Source organism: Embiotoca jacksoni, unplaced genomic scaffold (genome assembly GCF_022577435.1).
Source record: "Embiotoca jacksoni isolate LCO1_2020_lvr unplaced genomic scaffold, fEmbJac1.0.p SCAF_51, whole genome shotgun sequence".
Taxonomy (NCBI): domain Eukaryota; kingdom Metazoa; phylum Chordata; class Actinopteri; family Embiotocidae; genus Embiotoca; species Embiotoca jacksoni.
The window spans coordinates 977,501-995,562 of record NW_027185405.1 but is presented as its reverse complement, the minus strand read 5'-3'; the positions used below and the strand labels follow the sequence as shown (position 1 = coordinate 995,562).

Sequence of the window (18,062 nt, the reverse complement as noted above, 5' to 3'; positions counted from 1 at the left end):
CTGTGGTCCAAGTCTCATCTACACTGAAAAGGCTCATTTAAATTCTGATTTTGATTAAATTTGATGATGATTATTTGCAAACATTTATTGTGTTCATGCTAAAAGAAAAAGAATAAAAACAGATGTAACAGAAGCTGTAGACCGAGCAATAAAAGTACTATAAATACTAAAACCTTAATTTTTAATGCTAATAAATGCAAACAAATATTAATATGGAAAAAAGGAAACGTTCTCTGTCAGGTGTTTTTAAATACTTTTGTCCTTCTATGTTTTCCCGTCAGGGCGTTCCTGGAGCTCCAGGTTTGCAAGGCGCAGTCGGCCCTCCAGGCCCCAGAGGATACGAGGTAAAGGAGAGCGGCTGCCAAATTAAAACATCATTTTCATTCCATCTGCACAAACAGCATCAGACTGAAGCTTCTGAGGTTCCAACTTGATTAACTGGTCAACTTGTGTTGTCGTTCAGGGTCGTCCAGGTCCTCCCGGTATCCCGGGGCCAAAGGTGAGATCAGACAACAGATGATCAAGCACTTTCCTCCACATTTATTCTTTTTGTCCGATTTTTCTGAATCATAAATTACAGTCGATCGAGACTTCAGTAATGACTTCTCTGCTTATTCTGACAGGGAAACATGGGACTGAACTTCCAAGGACCTAAAGGAGAAAAGGTACCACGAAGGCATTGTTTTTCACAGACCTTTTACCACAACAATCCCGGATGATCAGCCTGTCAGAATAATTTTGCTTGCTTTCTACGTGTCTGATTGTAGGGTGACCCGGGCTTGGCAGGTCCTCCTGGTCCTCCGGGACAGGTTGGGGAACAGAAGAGGCCGCCTGAGACGGAGATTCAGAGAGGAGATAAGGTAAAGTCACTTTTACCAACCTGGAAATGCTGGGAGGATGACTGTCGACACTTCAGAGGGAGTTTTGATTGGTTGATCTGATTGGAGTTCAAGTGTCTCTTCCAGTATCGCCTGTCTGACGGGGAACAATTATGTACAATGATGTAACCGGAAATGGCATCAAAAATACTTTTAGTACTAAAAGTGTATCCATAAACAAGCTCCTAATGAAGAACAGCAAGTGGGAATATTGTAATGATTTCCATCAAGGTTTATAAATTCAACCATGTCTCTGTTTTTGTCTTCCTTTTTACATCTGTTTTATTAAAAGTGCAGAACCTGATCAATATACCATTAAATCTCATAAATATTTTTGTCAGGTCATTTATTCACAAGTTAAAAAAACCCAGATAATCTAATTGGTTCAGGTGTTTTTACAGTCGGTTCAGTCCTTTCTCCAAACACCATGATGTCACCACTAGGTGACAGTATTGAGCCGGTTAAACTGCAACTTCACTGCAGCCTCACGATGGCAGCAGAGAGTCTTTCACACCTGCTGCTCCATTTGTTTCCATTTGTTAGACATGACAGGTGGTTTTTTTTCTTTTGTTTTGAATCTATGCATCACATTTGTGCCATAATATTTTTCTTAGAGTTTCTTTGGTTACATCCTCCAATGATGCTGCATGATTCCTGTATTTGTATTTTTTTCATGATCCCGTGTTGAGATGTATTATAATAGATATGATGGCAATAAGCAGCACTATTATACTAAACAGAATATATGTTTGTAGCATTGCGTGAAGCCCATTCGAGCTCATTTTGAGTTTTTCTGTGTTTGTCCCTGAAGGGTGATCCGGGACTTCCCGGCCCTCAAGGTGATATAGGCTACACAGGACCTCCCGTAAGTACCTGTTACGACCTGCACCATCCAGGCAGCACATTATTTGTCGTAACTGGATTGATTTCATCAGCGTTGTTTCTATTCTGGTGGATCTTATCGACTGATTTTGTTGTATATTTGTGTGTTGTTGTTGTAGGGCCCCTCTGGTGGAACGAAAGGAGATAAGGGAGAACCAGGAGAGGCAGGCAAACGAGTAAGTGCAGCTGTGTATTTAAAGGCAGCTGTGCATTCACGGGAGAAGCAGTGAGATGCAACCAGAACGAGGCTCTGAAGCGGGCTTTCTAACCCGGTCTGAGCTTATTAGAAGGCCTTGATAGTCACATCAGAACCCAGTCTTAACCTTTGAAGAAGAAAGTACATCCCAGAGTGTCCTTATCTTCCAAAAACATTCCAACTTCTGGGGTCTTTCTTTAATTGGTCCACACAACCACAGTTTATAAACATTTTTAACTTCTGTTGAGGATTTTAAAATAAAAAAAAATGAACATGAATTTCTCTCTGGACTTGTTTCTCCCTCTTACACACAAACCCTGATCATCATTTTCTTCTTCTTACAGGGCAAACCAGGAAAAGATGGTGATCCAGGTCCTTCAGGATTCCCTGTGAGTTCTGCCAACAAACTGCACAATAATCAACTCGTTTAGAAAATCTCTTATTCATGAGTCTAACTTTTTTATTTTTTTTATTTCCTGTCTCTATCAGGGAATCAAAGGAGACGCAGGCCTGCCGGGTCCTCCAGGCAGGGATGGAGAGAGGGTAGGTGTCCTCCTCACGGTCAATTTTAAAACTATATACAACAGTTCATACGGTGATGTCATCGATCATTAATACGACTTCACCTCTCTCTCATTTAAGGGACTGAACGGTGATCGTGGATACCCAGGTCCACCAGGAGTGGTGGGTATTCTACACGTTCTCATCTCAAAAAATACTCATATATATATATATATATATACATATATGTAGTTTATTCTGGAGCTTTCAGCAGCACCGCACAGTCTTTTTGAGTGAATCTGTCACAGTGGAAACTCTGACTGTACTCGGGCAGTGGCAAGAATATGTCGCCATAAATAAAAACTCGTATTTAAAATAGAAGTAAAGTTTAAAAAAATAAGATTATTTCTAAAAGTAAAATCTAGAAAGGAAAAAAAAAAAAAGCTCATTTTCTATTAATGTGGCACCTCAGTGCACTACCTTCTTCTGACCACTGGATGGTGACGTTTCTCCATATTTAAGCTTCCTTTCTGTTGGCATGATAAAAATAGTCAAATGACTTCCCACTAGTCCATATTTTCACCCCAAGGTGGCGACATTTCCCTTAGTCCTGCTTTGATTTAATCATATTTTTTCAATACATTAAATCCTTAATACTTATTTTATTAATTATTAATTTAAACATTTCTATCTATTTAGTGTGTTTGGGCTACTTTAGTGAGAGGGATCCTTTTTCTTGTGAATTGATTTTATTTCGGTGACCCGTCAGGTGATTGGCGACCCGACAAGAGTTGTGGTCGGTCCTAAAGGTGAACCCGGATTCCCCGGAAACTCTGGAGTCAAAGGAGACAGAGGTCCGCCAGGTAAATACATAACAACCTAATATATTATGAGCATTCAGGTAGAGTTAAACTGATTTTTTTTTTTTTTCAGCTTCAGGTGCAAAAAGTTAATTGCAAATACGAATTTTATTGTGAATAACATTTCTTAAATGTTTATTTTTGGAATCCAATCATGAGGTAATCTTTCTTGATCATGGAGGGACAACAGGCGAGCTAAATGACTATATCTTAGTGTGTGTTAGCTTATATATGCTAATATATATTTAAGGATTCTTGTTTTACAGATTAAACCAATAGTCAACAATTTAAAGAAACCTTGATCACTAAAGAGATTCATCCTAAATGAAAATATTTGTTAGTTGCAGCCCTGAATGGAACCCCTTTAAAGATCCAACAATATTTGGAATAAAATAATCAGCAAACTGAATAACTAAATAAGTGGTTTTAATCCAATTTTGATTTTCCTCTCTTCAGGTTTATCGGGACCTGCAGGACCACCGGGACTCCCAGCCATCGGTGGTGGTGGTCAGCCCGGACCTCCAGGTTTCCCGGGAGAGAAAGGTCGGAAGGGAGAGTCTGGCGATCCGGGGATCTCTTTACCGGGTCCCCCTGGACGTGCGGGGACTCCTGGACTCCCTGGACCACCGGGGCCCACCGGACAAGAAGGCACCTCTTCCAAGGGATATGCTTGCATCCCCGGACAGCCCGGGTATCCTGGGCTGCAGGGAGACCGAGGCTACCCCGGAGGGCCCGGCGAAAAAGGTGAGGACGGACGCTGCTTATTCACAAATCTCTGAGATACCTTCTAAATTCTATAAATATCCAGAATGTGAAAAAAAAGCCTCGCTGTGCAGCCCCGTTGCAGAAAACGCTAACGTCACTGATCCGATGCCGTTTCAGGTGACAAAGGCGACACCTGCGTGAACTGCTTCGGAGGCACCAACACAAGCCCCGGACCCCCAGGACCTCAAGGACCGCCCGGTTTCCCCGGTAACACACCTGAACTTTATTACAACCAATGACAGTTGGTTCCACCTGTCGACCTGCTCAGTGGCACTCCAGCAGTTGTTGGGATTATCCTCGTGTCTGAACACGTACAACCAGCAGATCGTGGACAATCAGCATAACTGAATATTTGGACAGGGTTTGGTTACGATAAATCCAATTATTAACATGTGATTGGATCACTAAGAAGTGGGCGGGGCTTAGTGATTATTACAGCGCGATACAAGACTTGATCCGTGTTGTTAGATGAGCAGAGATAAGGCTGATATAATTGAAATTAGACATTAAGCACAACATTTGGAAAAATAAACCGTTTTTTAAAATCCAAACACACAAAGACAATATTTCAATAACCGACCGTTAGCTTATAATTCTCAGGACTTTTATGATATTAAGAGTGGTTTTATTTGATGGGTGTGTTTTGATTGGAAGAATTCTTGAGTTATTAGAAATATTTTTACATTTTGAAATTTAAAAAATAACAAAAAAATGTATTGTTTTTGACACATATCTTTGTGAACCAGTAATAGATAGACTTTGAAAGGTGTGTTTTCCAATTCATGAATAAAAAAGTCTGGCCCTCACCTCAACAATAAAAGTACGTATATATAAGAGTATTTTGTCTTCAGTCATTTAATAGATCGATAAAGTCGTCTAATTCCAACAACAAGTTGTATTAATAATGAACTATTTAAATCTTCTGCACATGGATGTCTTTATAACTCTTTTCCTGTTTCCTCCATCAGGATCTACTGGTGCTTCAGGTGCCAAAGGCGACAGAGGATACCCGGGAACACCCGGAGGTGTCGGCCCCCCTGTGAGTCGTTTGTACTAAATATCCTGAACAGATTTGATTTGCATCTCGAAGGATTCATACATTTTTCTGAAGAAGCTCCAATAAGTTTGCTGATAAAAAGTGTTATCTGTAATCTCTGATCTGGATCGACTCCTCGTGACCGATACGCCCCGGCTGAATTTCAGGGTCCTCCTGGTCTTCAAGGCGGTTCAGGCTACCCCGGAGAGAAGGGAGACCCGGGTGAAACCTTCACGAACAACGGTGTGAGGGGAGAAAAGGGTGACACTGGCTTCCCCGGATCGCCCGGTCTGCCCGGTCTGGACGGTCGACCCGGTCGCGACGGAACACCGGGAACTCCTGGTGCCAAAGGAGCTTCTGTACGTGGTTCTGAGTCGTCCCACTGGATCTGTCCAAATGTGGCTCATTTCATCACTAACACGTGTTGTTGACTGCGTTCGACAGGGCTCTCAGAGGGAGAAAGGAGAACGAGGGAGCCCCGGTGACCCAGGTGGGCCCGGTATCCCAGGTGACAGGGGTCCGCCTGGTTCCTCCGGCTTTGGACCTCAAGGACCTTCAGGAGAGAAAGGTGTCCAGGGCGTCTCTGGGAGACCTGGAGAGCCTGGTGCAGCCGGTAAGACGATGGCTTCAGATTTAATCCGTTTTTGACTGTTGGTACCTTTAAAGGTGTATTTCTTCTTTTTAAATTGTATTCTGGAAATCCTGTTTTATATCATTTCATTACAATGTATATCCCAGTGCCCCTCCGACAAGACCCGTAAGGCTCTTACTATATAAATAATTTGGACACGTGACAGAAATTTTACTGTAAATTTTAAAATAAAGTCCACAACAGTGGAATTGATCTTTTATTATGAATTTTTGCATCCTAGAGGCCCTTTGATTTCAATTTTAAAATCCAGTTTGACTTTCTGTCTGCTCACACCTCTGTTTTCTCCCATCATGTAGGTACTAAAGGTGAACCCGGCCGGACGGTGGCTGAGAAAGGTTTACCAGGACCCAGAGGACGGGATGGAGAGCCCGGACTGCCCGGTGGACCAGGTACAAAGTCAAGATTTTACAGTAGAAAGCATTTTTCCGTGCAGGATGAGTACAATAACACACCTATCTGCTGTTTGATGAGCTTCTTTTTCTTTTTCTGTCATCAGGTTCCCCAGGTCAGCCCGGACAGCCCGGTTTCCCCGGTTTACCAGGAGGGAAGGGTGATCCCGGATTCCCAGGCATCGGCCTCCCAGGATCCCCAGGATCTAAAGGTAAAGACCACCTAATCTGGACACTTTTCCTTCCTCTCCCCCCCTGACTTCCTCTTCTTTGTACATCTTCACACCTCCTGCTCTCCTCCAGGATTCCCAGGTATCCCCGGCCAGCCCGGAACTCCCGGAGGACCAGGCAGACCCGGAGTAGACGGACTCCCCGGCCAGCCTGGATTCCCTGGATCTAAGGTGGGTAGATGTAAAGATCGAAAGATGAAGGAATTTTATTTATACCTATTGGAAATTCACATTTTGTTGGAGACAGAACTAAAGTAAAACTCTAAATATATATGATGAAAAATGAAGATAATGGAGACCGTCTGAAAAACAAAACAAATAAATGTGATGAGCACAGCACATCAAATTATCCAGTCAGGTAAGTTGTAAAGTAAAATGTAAATGAGGTAGTCTAGTTTACAACATATTTATTTCTTCTTGATAAAAAAACAAAACATTGTCAAACACAGTGGATTTGCTGAAAATTATGATTTTTAATATCCAATTTTTACCCAGATTTTTGTATTCTTACTGAAGTGTAATCCAAATTTTACTTGTTTTGATAAATGTGGATTATTATTAGTCAAAACGTACTTCATATATTGACTTCCTGTGTGTGTGTGTGTGTGTGTGTGTGTGTGTGTGTGTGTGTGTGTGTGTGTGTGTGTGTGTGTGTGTGGCAGGGTGAGCCTGGCTTTGGACTCCCTGGTCCTCCAGGTTTACCAGGAGCATCTGGACCTAAAGGTTTCCCCGGACCAAAGGGGGACCCCGGTTTCCCCGGCGGCCCCGGTTCACCAGGACGACCTGGATTTGACGGAGAGCCAGGCTCTAAAGGTAGTCTGCAGAATGCATGAATATCATTATGCATTAATCTTTTCTTATCCACTTTGTTTTTCCTTTGTTTTTCTGTCTTTACTGCCCACGTAGAGCAGCTCAGAATTAAATTTGTGTTTATTTTTCTATTCAATTTTATTTGTATAATCCCCTCAGGGCCCTTTGCACAGTAAAGTCCTCACAAACAGCCTCTTAGTGCGTTATCAAACCCAGAGAGAAACACAACCATTCTGCAAATTCCACTTGAGCAAGAATTAGAAAAAAAAAAATCGGCAAGAAGAAAAAGGGAAAATTCTACCTTTCCTTCATTTTTTAATAAGAAGAAACTTCCGAGCACTGTGAGCCGACAGTCACTTCCTCTCGTGTCTTTGTGCAGGTGAGGCCGGTAGACCTGGTGCACCTGGAAGTCGTGGGCCCCCTGGACCCACCACCAGTGGCACGTTTGGGCCCCCAGGCCCGCCCGGCCTTCCTGGCTCGATGGGACCACCAGGTAAGATACATAAGGTTGGACAGGGTTAGTTGTTTTTTATCGAGATTGAATAAAAGATGTTGCATTTTGGACTATGTCAGTTGGGACTCGTCCCTTTTTGCTTACGAGACAACCATCAGAAATGTCGCTTCTCTTTCTTGGCTGCAGTGTTTACGCAGCGTCGGTAGCACGACGCAGCACGCGTCAGGCCCACGCTGTTGCATTTCTCCCCGAGCAAACCGGTCGTACACTAAGCTCCCCTCGACGCTGTTCTTTTTAAGCGCCTCGGTCTGATTCAGGGTGTTTGAAAAAAACGGCTTTATGTCGATGTTTTAATGCATTTAATGCATTATACTTTTGTTCCCCTCATCTCGTCCACTCCGCGCTTTGAAACACGCCCCTCCCTTACCTGCGACCCTCTGATGCCGTGGTGGGAAAGGTATTGTAACCCAATACTGGGGCCGGCTGATGGCTGTTAAATCACGTGACTAATGTGATGACATCATATAGATTTCATCTGTAAGTTTTATTTTGTACTGCTGTTGTGGGCTCATCATCCAGGAGATTAAAGCCCAGACAAATACAAGAAAATCTTCCAATATTGTTCCTTTTCTCAGACAGTGAAGTCTTTATTTCTCCACAACAGGATTCTCTGGAGCCAACGGAGAGAAAGGAGACCCCGGCCCTCCAGGTCGAGACATCCCAGGTCTGCCAGGAGACAGAGGAAGTCCTGGTTTCCCAGGTCCCATGGGACCCGTTGGTTTCCCGGGACCTCCTGGAGGACCCGGACAGGATGGCATCCCTGGACTGCAAGGTAAAATAAAACTCTGAGCTACAGCCATCTAACTTTAAAGGATTCAGTCCATCTAGTGAGCTAATTACTGATAGAGTTTATTATTCTACCAACTTCTGCAAGATAATGTACCTTTTACTGGTTTTAAAAACCTGAAACATAATGCAAAGATTTCTGTCCACAATCTAAAACAAATAAATATCATGAGTCTGTTATTCAGAAAATAATTACAAGCAGTTTAAGACATTTCCCACAAAGAGTAACATGGCCGCCATGAACAAAACTTTAAAAACATAGAATTAAACTCTTATTTTATCAGTTTAACTTATCAAAAATCTGTAAATTGTGTGAATTTCTTTTCAATTGTTAACAAATCATAATAATTTATAGTTAAATGTGTTACCTTCTGGTTTATTTTCTGCTCTAACTTCTCTATTGTTTGACTGGCTGCAGGTCTGAAAGGAGATAAGGGTTCCATTGGATCTCCAGGACCCTCTGGAGGACCAGGAGGGCCCGGTGGTCCTGGTGGTCCTGGACCCAAAGGTACTCGCATGCTCCACACCTCACTTAAAACTCTAAAATGCAGATGTCACATAAAGTATACAGGTTACTGATTTTATTACAGGAAAACGGTAAATGTAAATTGAAACAAGTTATACTGAGTATCTAATAGCACCATTTGAGTTTCTGGGCCACGAGGAAGCATAAAAAGAACATATTTTATCCTAACGAAATAATTCATGATATTTCCATCTAATTAAATGTCTGTTTTCTGCTGATATAATAAAATGGAAACTCACTGGTGGTTACTGACATCTGAAATATCACCAAATAACGAGAAACAAGGACCTGCCTGATTCTCATGCTCTCCTCCACAGGTGACCCTGGATTCCCAGGTAGAGACGGATCACCAGGTGGGTTCGGTATTAAAGGAGAGCCGGGAGCACCCGGTCTCCAGGGACCCCCAGGAATAATTCAGGGCGACATAAAGGGAACCAAAGGAGAACCGGGACTACCAGGTAGAGCTGAAAACATGTTCACGAACCCACAATGAGCGATTTTAATGTCCTCAGTCTCACAGCTGCTTCTCACTGTCTTGTCAAATCCACACTTAATCCTTGTGTGTGTGTGTGTGTGTGTGTGTGTGTGTGTGTGTGTGTGTGTGTGTGTGTGTGTGTGTGTGTGTGTGTGTGTGTGTGTGTGTGTTCTCCAGGTGGAACAGGTTTTCCAGGTCAGAAAGGCATCGTTGGTCTTCCCGGGGAACCCGGACTGGCAGGAAGAGACGGACGCCCAGGGGTCCCCGGACCACCAGGTACCACTTTAATCCCCAACATTTTCACATAAACATAAATACCGGATCAAATAAATGTCTGACACGCTGTTTCGGTTTTGTTCAGGTCTTAAGGGAGATCCTGGCATCCCGGGAGGTCCAGGTGGTCCAGGAGGTCCAGGACAAAAAGGCAACATGGGAGAAATGGGATTTCCAGGTGGGTTTGGATGTTTTGGGGGGTTTTTTGCGTCAGAAAACATAATATACAAAATGTAATAACTTTCCTCATCATTGACAAATCAAAGTTGATAACGAAGGTCTTGTTCTAGTTAGTTATCCTTGCAGTCCTACTAACAGACTAAAACAACCTGTTATTGCTCTCTGTATTGACACCGCAGGACCATCAGGGCAGAAGGGTCTACCAGGTCCGTCAGGTAGGTCTGGATCCCCAGGACAGCCAGGAGGTCCTGGTTTCCCCGGAGGCAAAGGAGAACCGGGCTCTGCCGGCGTCGGACCACCCGGTCCATCCGGACTTAAGGTGCGGGACGCAACCGCCAACATTTCCTCCGTCAGATGAACTCGAAAGTTCAGACTTTGGTTCACACTTAGGTTCTTGTTTTGTCTTTTGTAGGGTGAGCCAGGCCAGCCAGGGTTCCCAGGAAGTCCAGGACTCAAAGGAACCCCGGGATCACCGGGTCTCTCAGGTGGACCAGGAGGACCCGGTGCCAAAGGCGACCCCGGCCTCCCAGGATTCCAAGGTAAACCTTAAATTTGGACCACGGCAAAATAACTGAAGAAAGCAGACGGTCTGTTTAGGCTTTTTTCTCTCAAACACAAAAATATGTTTTATCTTATAATGTAGTTTTGTTTGGATTAAATACTAAAAGTTCCGAAGAGTGTTTTAGATGAAGAGAAGAAGCCCGATGACGTATTAAGACTCATGTGATCGTCGTGTTCACATATTTGGACCGTCGTGTTTTGACGTAGTGCTGAACTTCTCGTACATTTTATTGGAGCCAACGGACTCATGGATCTTCTCTCCCGCTTCAGGTTCCCCCGGTATCCCCGGTCCTAAGGGTCTCGACGGTGGGCCCGGTGGCCCAGGTCTCACGGGAGCTCCAGGTAGACCAGGAGAGTCTGGTCAAACTGGAAGACCCGGACTGCCAGGAGAGAAGGGTCAGGCGGGCCGGGACGGCATCCCAGGACCGGCTGGAGTCAAAGGAGAGCCAGGTGAGATGCGGGTCGTGTTTTACTGATGTTATATTGAAGGTTCTTTGAATTCATTCAGTTTCATTTAACTCGGTTGATTTCCACTTCAGGGCTTCCTGGCTTTGGTGTTCCCGGTCCTTCTGGTCTTTCAGGGTTCCCAGGTGAGTCACCACCATGTATACTGTCTGTAAACACCTGGGTTCTGTTTGTCGTTATTATTTTCTCTACAATCTCTACTTTCCCTCTGTCTACCTGTTAAGGTGCGAAGGGAGACCCAGGACTTCCCGGTCCATCTGGCACTCCTGGTTTCCCCGGCACGAAAGGAGACCCCGGCTTCCCCGGTGGTCCTGGTTCCCCGGGTGGCAGCGGCCCTCCTGGGCCTCCAGGACTGGCTCTGCAGGGCCCGAAAGGACTCCTCGGACCCCCAGGACCACCTGGAAGAGCAGGTAAAGCACTTGGACGGTATTCTTCTCCACGTGTGCTGCAAGAAGTTGCTGCCTGGTTTTCTGAAGCTGTTCGAGTTCAATTTTACTCCCAGAAGTCTTCCAGTGACAACTTTGACTAAATATTTACGCAACGCTGTAGTTTTGCACTCACGACGAAAGATTGGAAGCTTCCTTCCTTCCGAATAAAAACCGAGAGTACATCCTAAAAGGTACCAGTTAAAGTTTGCTTAGTTTATCTTTTGGAAGACAGTTTCACTTCTAGAAACTAGTGGCTGCCTTAAAATAACAAGGTGTTTCTGAAATGGCATCTTGTAATTGATGGTTCATTAAAAGACGTGATGAACGATAGAAACTGTAAATTGAGCGAAAACCAGACAGCAAACGGCAGAAACTCTCCAGACGCTCTCATCTCCATGTCAGTTGATTTGCATGGGTCGTTGTTGCACCAATCAACACCACCAGTGGAGGTGTTTGAGCACTGTCAACACCCCACCACCCCCACTCCCGTCTCACAGTGACGTGTCGGGGTGCTCCTCCTCTTCCTCCTCACACACCAATCGCTGTTTGTCACCGTGGGTTCGGCCACGCCCCTTAAGAAGAGCATGAGTTAATGCAGCATCGTTGTGTCCGTGTCCTCATCCTTTTTTTTTTCCCCCCATTTAATCCATCGGTCCTCATGTCTCCTCACCCCCTTCCCCTTCCCTTCTCCTGATCCTGTCATGGGGGGGGCGGAGCTGTAATCTATCCATCTCTCCACAGCACTGAAGTACTCTGTGTGTGTGTGTGTGTGTGTGTGCGTGTGTGTCCAGTGTTTGTGGATCATTTTTAAGGAAAACGTTGGTGTGAAACAGGTCGAGCCAGCGACAAACTCACAAAACAGTCTCAGATCAAATTTAAGAGAGAATCATCTGAAACAGGACTCACGATTTACCGTTCAGGGTTAATAGTGCTGACACTGCAGTAATTCCGTACCTTTCGTATAAACAATAATCTGTGTGTTTGTGAGTTTGTGTCTGGCTTTCGCTGTCCTACGTGTGTTTTTGTCCCACCAATCAGTCATCTGCATGGACACTGTTCGTCCCCACACACACACACACACACACACACACACACACACACACACACACACACACACACACACACACACACACACACACGCACACGCTGAGAAGAAGCTTCACGCAGTGCTGGATTGAGTGTACAACCTGGACACGCCCCTCAGAAAAATTCATTTAAAAAAAACTACAACCCTGTTTTTAGCCTTTTCACAATGTTTTTTTTTGTTTTCTTTTTTCTACAGAATTCATAGATTTTTCAAATTAAAATACAATAAATTTTAAAATGTAACGTTTTACTGAATTTAATCCACATTTACGTCACTATAATTCGACACTAGTCACTTGTTGAAATTGCACTCTTTTTATTATTTAATTTATTCTGACAGATGTGAATTTGGATGAGTTAATTTCCAGTCTGCAAAATATTCACTGCTATGCAGATGTGTGTGTTTTCATCCCATGCGGGATTTTATATTTACATTAAATCAAATTTGAGCGCTCCATTTAAAAAAAAAAAAAAAAGTCAGGACCAGCCACACGTCAGCACTGCGTCAGGCTTAACAAAGAAACACCCGAATGACGACAAAGTTGATGCCATGAAATCTTACTTCCTGTTTCCTGTGGCTTGGCCCCGCCTTCTGCGGTGCGGCCCCGCCTCTTCACGTGATGACTCGTGCGTCCGGCTGCTGCAGGCTCCTCAGGTCAGATCGACGGCGTCCAGACTTTCTGCTGCACGTCCTTCTTTCAGCAAACACTGACTGAGTTTAACTTCACTCTCTGATCCACTGGGAACAAATTTCACCTGAAAAACTGTCAGGAAATCACCGAATGTACTTTTATTTCCTCCTAACGACGTCCTTCTTTCACTTTTCCATGCACACTGATGGTAGTGTAACACACCTTTTAACAAGTAAGCACCTTTTTTTTTTTTTTTTTTTTAAACGATTTTTAAATAATGACAATAATAACACACCTGAGATGTTAAATCTTGCAGTAGTGCACAATCAGCATGTTGTCTGGATCACATGAAGGTGCTGTCAAATCTAACAAGCAGCATCGTACAGTTTACACACAGAAAAACACACCACACAACTAACTCACCTAGAACATGAAAGCGTTGTTTATTAGTGTCACATGCTGTAATTCCAGCTCTGAATGTCACCCACATGTAAAGTAGTTACTTGTGTTTCAACGTTAATAATTTAAATGTACCGTAGCTTAAAATGTTTTATTATAACGTCCAGCTGCACCTTGCAAATCCATGAATATTCTTCCAGTTGACTGTCAGCAGTCTTTCTCTGGAGAAAAACATGTTGAAAGCACCAGATTTAAAAAATCAAATGTACAGAATACAAATCCATTGACTTTTCTTCATATACTATTGAAAAAGAACACATTTTTGAAGCCAACTTTTTGACCTGTGCTTTGATTTTTAGTGGATATATCAATTAAAAATCAGCTTGTGAGTCTACTTAGTTCAAATATCTTAGTTGTTTGTTTAGATGTTTTACTAAGATTAGATTTTTTTTATTTTTACCAAGCAGAAAGCTCGCAGTTAGCTGGGAGAACATTGAGATATATATATTTTTTTTTTGGGGGGGGGGGGTGCTTATTAGGAGGAGCAGCGAAACAAGGAAGCGTAAAGTATAGAGCTGGCAATATTCTGCATTTTTGTTTTCGCCTACAAAATTCATAAAAAGCAAGATGAACAGCGACTCCGACTCTTCACCACTGAATTAAAACAAAGCAGCTCGCGGCTACAAAGCCTGTCCGTCCCTGTGAGGTCTGACTGTTTCTGCTTCGATGCCTCTGTCTAAACCTGCTCTTCTTCTTCTTTTTTTTTTTTTTCTTTTTTTTTTTTATCCCGTGCCGACAACCCGCCGCTGCGTTCCCCGGGAATTCTGGGAACTCCATAGGTCCTCCAGGTTAGACCCCAGTGGTTTGATGGTTTTCATACACGTGCTGTGGTATTAAATGGGGTGTTTGAATGTGTCGTGTGGGGTCTGGGTCAGTTCACTTCAAACTGTCTCGTGAAGATAAAACTGAAACGCACTCGGATCGATGTTTAACGGTTTGAAGATGAACTTATCTCGGCCCTGATCTGTGGATCTCCATCATAGTACGCTGATGATCTTGTGGTTTACTAGAATCAGCTCATGTTGAGTGATTTCAACTTTTATTTATCCCCACAGGACAATTTCACCGTTTACAGGATCATCTTTCCATCAAAAAAATGTCCTTCCTATGTTATCTAACCGCCTAACAGTAAACATGTTTTTGTCCTTCTCGTTCTAGGTGGCGCTGTTCTTTACAAACAAATATTTTCATTGAAATCTGTGCATGAAGCTAAATAACTTGATTGAATAGCAAAAAAAAAACAACTTCCGCCTCTGAGAAGTTTTGACATAATTCAAGACCAGAAATTATGTAAAATGTGTAAAGAAAAAAAAAAGTGTATGTTCACTATCACATACAACTTTTATCAGAATAAGTTTGGAGATTGTTTTCAGGTAGTTTTGTTTAATTTGAAAATGAAATTGCGCTGTTTTTTTTTATTGCAAAGATGTTCATGGATGAAAGGAAAGTGTACTTCTATCTAGACTTTAATAATTTAACGTCCAGGCTGGAGATGTATATAACCAGCATGTTTGTTTATTTCATTATTCTCTTCTCTGTGGCTGAATTTAAACAGCAGGGTTAGGGTCAGTTCTGTTGATATCATCTAAAATATAAAGTAAGAATACAATTTACTGCTTATTTTGTCAAGTCCTCCATCGATCATGAGATGGCACCAAAATGTCTCCGTAGAGTTGCTGTGGACTCCATAAAAAAAAAAAATCCCCTTTCTTAAATGGAAATCAAACTGAGCGCAGCCCTGCTGAGAGTATAGCGATCATTGTGTTGTTTCTCTGTCGTACCATACCTGACCTTCCCACCTCTGCGTCTGAAGGTGCACCCGGCCCCCAGGGTCCCCGTGGACCCGGAGGAAGTGGCGGCGTGAAGGGGGAGAAGGGTATCCCCGGCGCTCCGGGCCAGCCCGGCTTCCCCGGACAGAAGGGAGAGCTCGGTTCTGGAGGATTCCCCGTAAGATTGTCTTGTTAAATTTGCTACATTGCTTGCAATGAAAAGCAAATTTAAATTTCTTAAAGGGAGTAAACACGGTCATCAGTTGAGATCTGTCTGCACCTCTTTCTCACCAGGGCGGCCCTGGTCTTCCTGGCGGCCCTGGTCCCAAGGGAGACATCGGTCTGTCCGGCGTCCCCGGATTCCCCGGTGAGTTCACCTTAAAGGCAATTTGAGCCTCTTCCTGCCGTCCAACCGTGTGTTGTAAGCAAGCATTTGTTTTGTTTGTCTTTTTTCCAGGACCAAAGGGAGACCCAGGAGGTCCCGGTCGCAACGGCCTTCCTGGAAATCCTGGAGATGTGGGACTTGTTGGTGGGTGAACACGCGGCGCTTTTCAGTTGGAGTGATCTGAGCTACGGAAAGATCACAATAAATTGCAGCTGGAGGATTTCTAACAGATTTTCTCCCTCTGTAACCAGGCCCTCCTGGTGATCCCGGTCAATCTGGACGTCCCGAAATGGTGAAGGGAGACCGAGGACCCCCCGGTTCTCTGGGCCGGCCTGGTTCTCAAGGACAACCTGGTTCTCCTGGAAATGCGGGACCCCCAGGTGGGGGAATTTGGACTCACAGGAAGAATAAAAAATCTAATTGTACTGACTTGAGTTTACACACAAACGAAGCACTGAATAACTTTGAAATACTTACTACAATATCAAAATGTATATATAATAATGTTATAATATAATAACAAAATAAAAGTGGCCGTAGCTTCCGGGTCTAAAAAATTAGGCTGATTCAGAAGTGCCTTAAGCTGCAATACCACCGAGTGCCACTAGAGGTCGGCTCCAAAACACCTCTAGCTCCATAGACTCCCATTCAACTTCTCTCAAGAAATTCAAAGTCAGTACATTTTTTCCACTATTTATCTCGATGTTTTTAGCTAAAGTCACTCCTTCTTATTAGTTTTCTGGAGGTCCATCTGAAAATAATCAGTCAATAATTAGAAAAGAAGCTTCAAATAGTTGTATTTTGGGGGGGGCGTGTCTGTTTGATTGACAGACCTGTGGAGCAGTCAGGTTACAGCTATCGGTGGGCGGGACGTAGTATCGTCGGGTTTCCAATCAGATCAGTCAGATCCACAGCTGGCTCCTCCCCCAGCTCGTCCAAATATGGTCACTTCTGGTTCCGAGCTAGCAAGATGGCGACGGCCAAAATCTGAACTTGAGGCTTCATACCAGTGTTGGTCGCCACTTGCTCATGACAAACTCTCCCAGCAAAATGAAAGCTGAAAACAACCTACAATTCATCACTCTGTTGAGAACAACTTCAACACTGAAACTCAAAAACATTCAAAGACATCTGAATTGTCCGGTCCTCGTACGTAAAACAAACCCAAACGTCTTCGAATGTGTAAAACCGTCGGAGGTGCTTGTAAGAGTATTTCTTCCTCTCCCGGCTTTCAGGTCAACCCGGTAGCCCTGGAGATCCCGGGGCGGAGGGTCCTCCCGGCTTCAGCGGCCCACCCGGCAGGAAGGGAGACAACGGACCCGCCGGTCAAACCGGTATGTAAATCAGTCCGTCCCGACTCACCTGCTCGGTCCACCATCTCTGGCGGCTCCCGGCAATATTTTTGATATATGCCTTTTTTCTTTTTTTTTTCCTTGATCTCAGGTCAGCGTGGCTACCCCGGTCCTCCCGGTTCAAACGGTCCACAGGGTCCTCCCGGTAGTACGGGAAGCTACCCCGTGGCCCACGGCTTCCTCATCACTCGTCACAGCCAGACAGACGAGGTGCCAGGTTGCCCCGAGAACACCAACGTCATCTACGACGGATACTCCCTGCTGTACGTGCAGGGCAACGAGCGGGCGCACGGACAGGACCTCGGTACGAAGCGCTTCTCTTTTCCTAAAACCTCATTTCATCCAAAGACGCTCCTCTAAAGCGACCGTCTCCTCGCAGGCACGGCCGGCAGCTGTCTGCGCCGCTTCAGCACCATGCCCTTCATGTTCTGCAACATCAACAACGTCTGCAACTTCGCCTCCCGCAACGACTACTCCTACTGGCTGTCCACGCCCGAGCCCATGCCCATGTCCATGGCCCCCATCACCGGGGAGGGCATCAAGCCGTACATCAGCAGGTAGGGAAGGAGGGAGGGGAGACGGAGGAGGAGGAGGACTGATGGACGGGTGATGTTTAACGCTTCAACGTGTGTGTGTGTGTGTGTGTGTGTGTGTGTGTGTGTGTGTGTGTGTGTGTGTGTGTGTGTGTCCAGGTGTGCAGTGTGTGAAGCTCCAGCCATGGTGATCGCAATCCACAGTCAGACCATCCAGATTCCCTCCTGCCCCTCAAACTGGGAGCCTCTGTGGATCGGATACTCCTTCATGATGGTGAGACGCGCCGGGCTTGTACACAAGTGCACCCAAACACGACATCATGACCCCGTCTTTCATTTCTAAATCTAACGATCGAGATCAACCCTCCAACAGCCGTTTGAAGAACCGACTGAGGTGCCCGTTACCGTCCACAAATCTTTAAAACGTCGTACTGGAACC

The 18,062-nt window shown here is 44.4% G+C and overlaps 1 protein-coding gene across 1 annotated transcript in view; it reads left to right on the top strand.

Annotated features, from left to right (window-relative positions):
* Positions 1-18,062, top strand: part of col4a5 (collagen, type IV, alpha 5 (Alport syndrome)) — a 44,261-nt gene that overhangs the window by 23,766 nt on the left and 2,433 nt on the right. The window contains exons 10-47 of the mRNA XM_069172273.1: positions 282-344; positions 464-499; positions 624-665; positions 768-860; positions 1,690-1,743; positions 1,880-1,936; positions 2,301-2,345; positions 2,446-2,499; positions 2,599-2,640; positions 3,227-3,320; positions 3,774-4,061; positions 4,200-4,289; positions 5,051-5,121; positions 5,286-5,477; positions 5,563-5,731; positions 6,067-6,159; positions 6,267-6,371; positions 6,463-6,560; positions 7,052-7,202; positions 7,579-7,692; positions 8,318-8,485; positions 8,918-9,007; positions 9,343-9,483; positions 9,678-9,776; positions 9,862-9,951; positions 10,133-10,272; positions 10,366-10,492; positions 10,785-10,964; positions 11,054-11,104; positions 11,204-11,389; positions 15,398-15,531; positions 15,648-15,720; positions 15,811-15,882; positions 15,990-16,118; positions 16,974-17,072; positions 17,182-17,394; positions 17,470-17,647; positions 17,783-17,897. Of these exons, the coding sequence (XP_069028374.1) occupies positions 282-344; positions 464-499; positions 624-665; positions 768-860; positions 1,690-1,743; positions 1,880-1,936; positions 2,301-2,345; positions 2,446-2,499; positions 2,599-2,640; positions 3,227-3,320; positions 3,774-4,061; positions 4,200-4,289; positions 5,051-5,121; positions 5,286-5,477; positions 5,563-5,731; positions 6,067-6,159; positions 6,267-6,371; positions 6,463-6,560; positions 7,052-7,202; positions 7,579-7,692; positions 8,318-8,485; positions 8,918-9,007; positions 9,343-9,483; positions 9,678-9,776; positions 9,862-9,951; positions 10,133-10,272; positions 10,366-10,492; positions 10,785-10,964; positions 11,054-11,104; positions 11,204-11,389; positions 15,398-15,531; positions 15,648-15,720; positions 15,811-15,882; positions 15,990-16,118; positions 16,974-17,072; positions 17,182-17,394; positions 17,470-17,647; positions 17,783-17,897 (4,236 nt within the window). The remainder of the gene's footprint in view (positions 1-281; positions 345-463; positions 500-623; positions 666-767; positions 861-1,689; positions 1,744-1,879; positions 1,937-2,300; positions 2,346-2,445; positions 2,500-2,598; positions 2,641-3,226; positions 3,321-3,773; positions 4,062-4,199; positions 4,290-5,050; positions 5,122-5,285; positions 5,478-5,562; positions 5,732-6,066; positions 6,160-6,266; positions 6,372-6,462; positions 6,561-7,051; positions 7,203-7,578; positions 7,693-8,317; positions 8,486-8,917; positions 9,008-9,342; positions 9,484-9,677; positions 9,777-9,861; positions 9,952-10,132; positions 10,273-10,365; positions 10,493-10,784; positions 10,965-11,053; positions 11,105-11,203; positions 11,390-15,397; positions 15,532-15,647; positions 15,721-15,810; positions 15,883-15,989; positions 16,119-16,973; positions 17,073-17,181; positions 17,395-17,469; positions 17,648-17,782; positions 17,898-18,062) is intronic.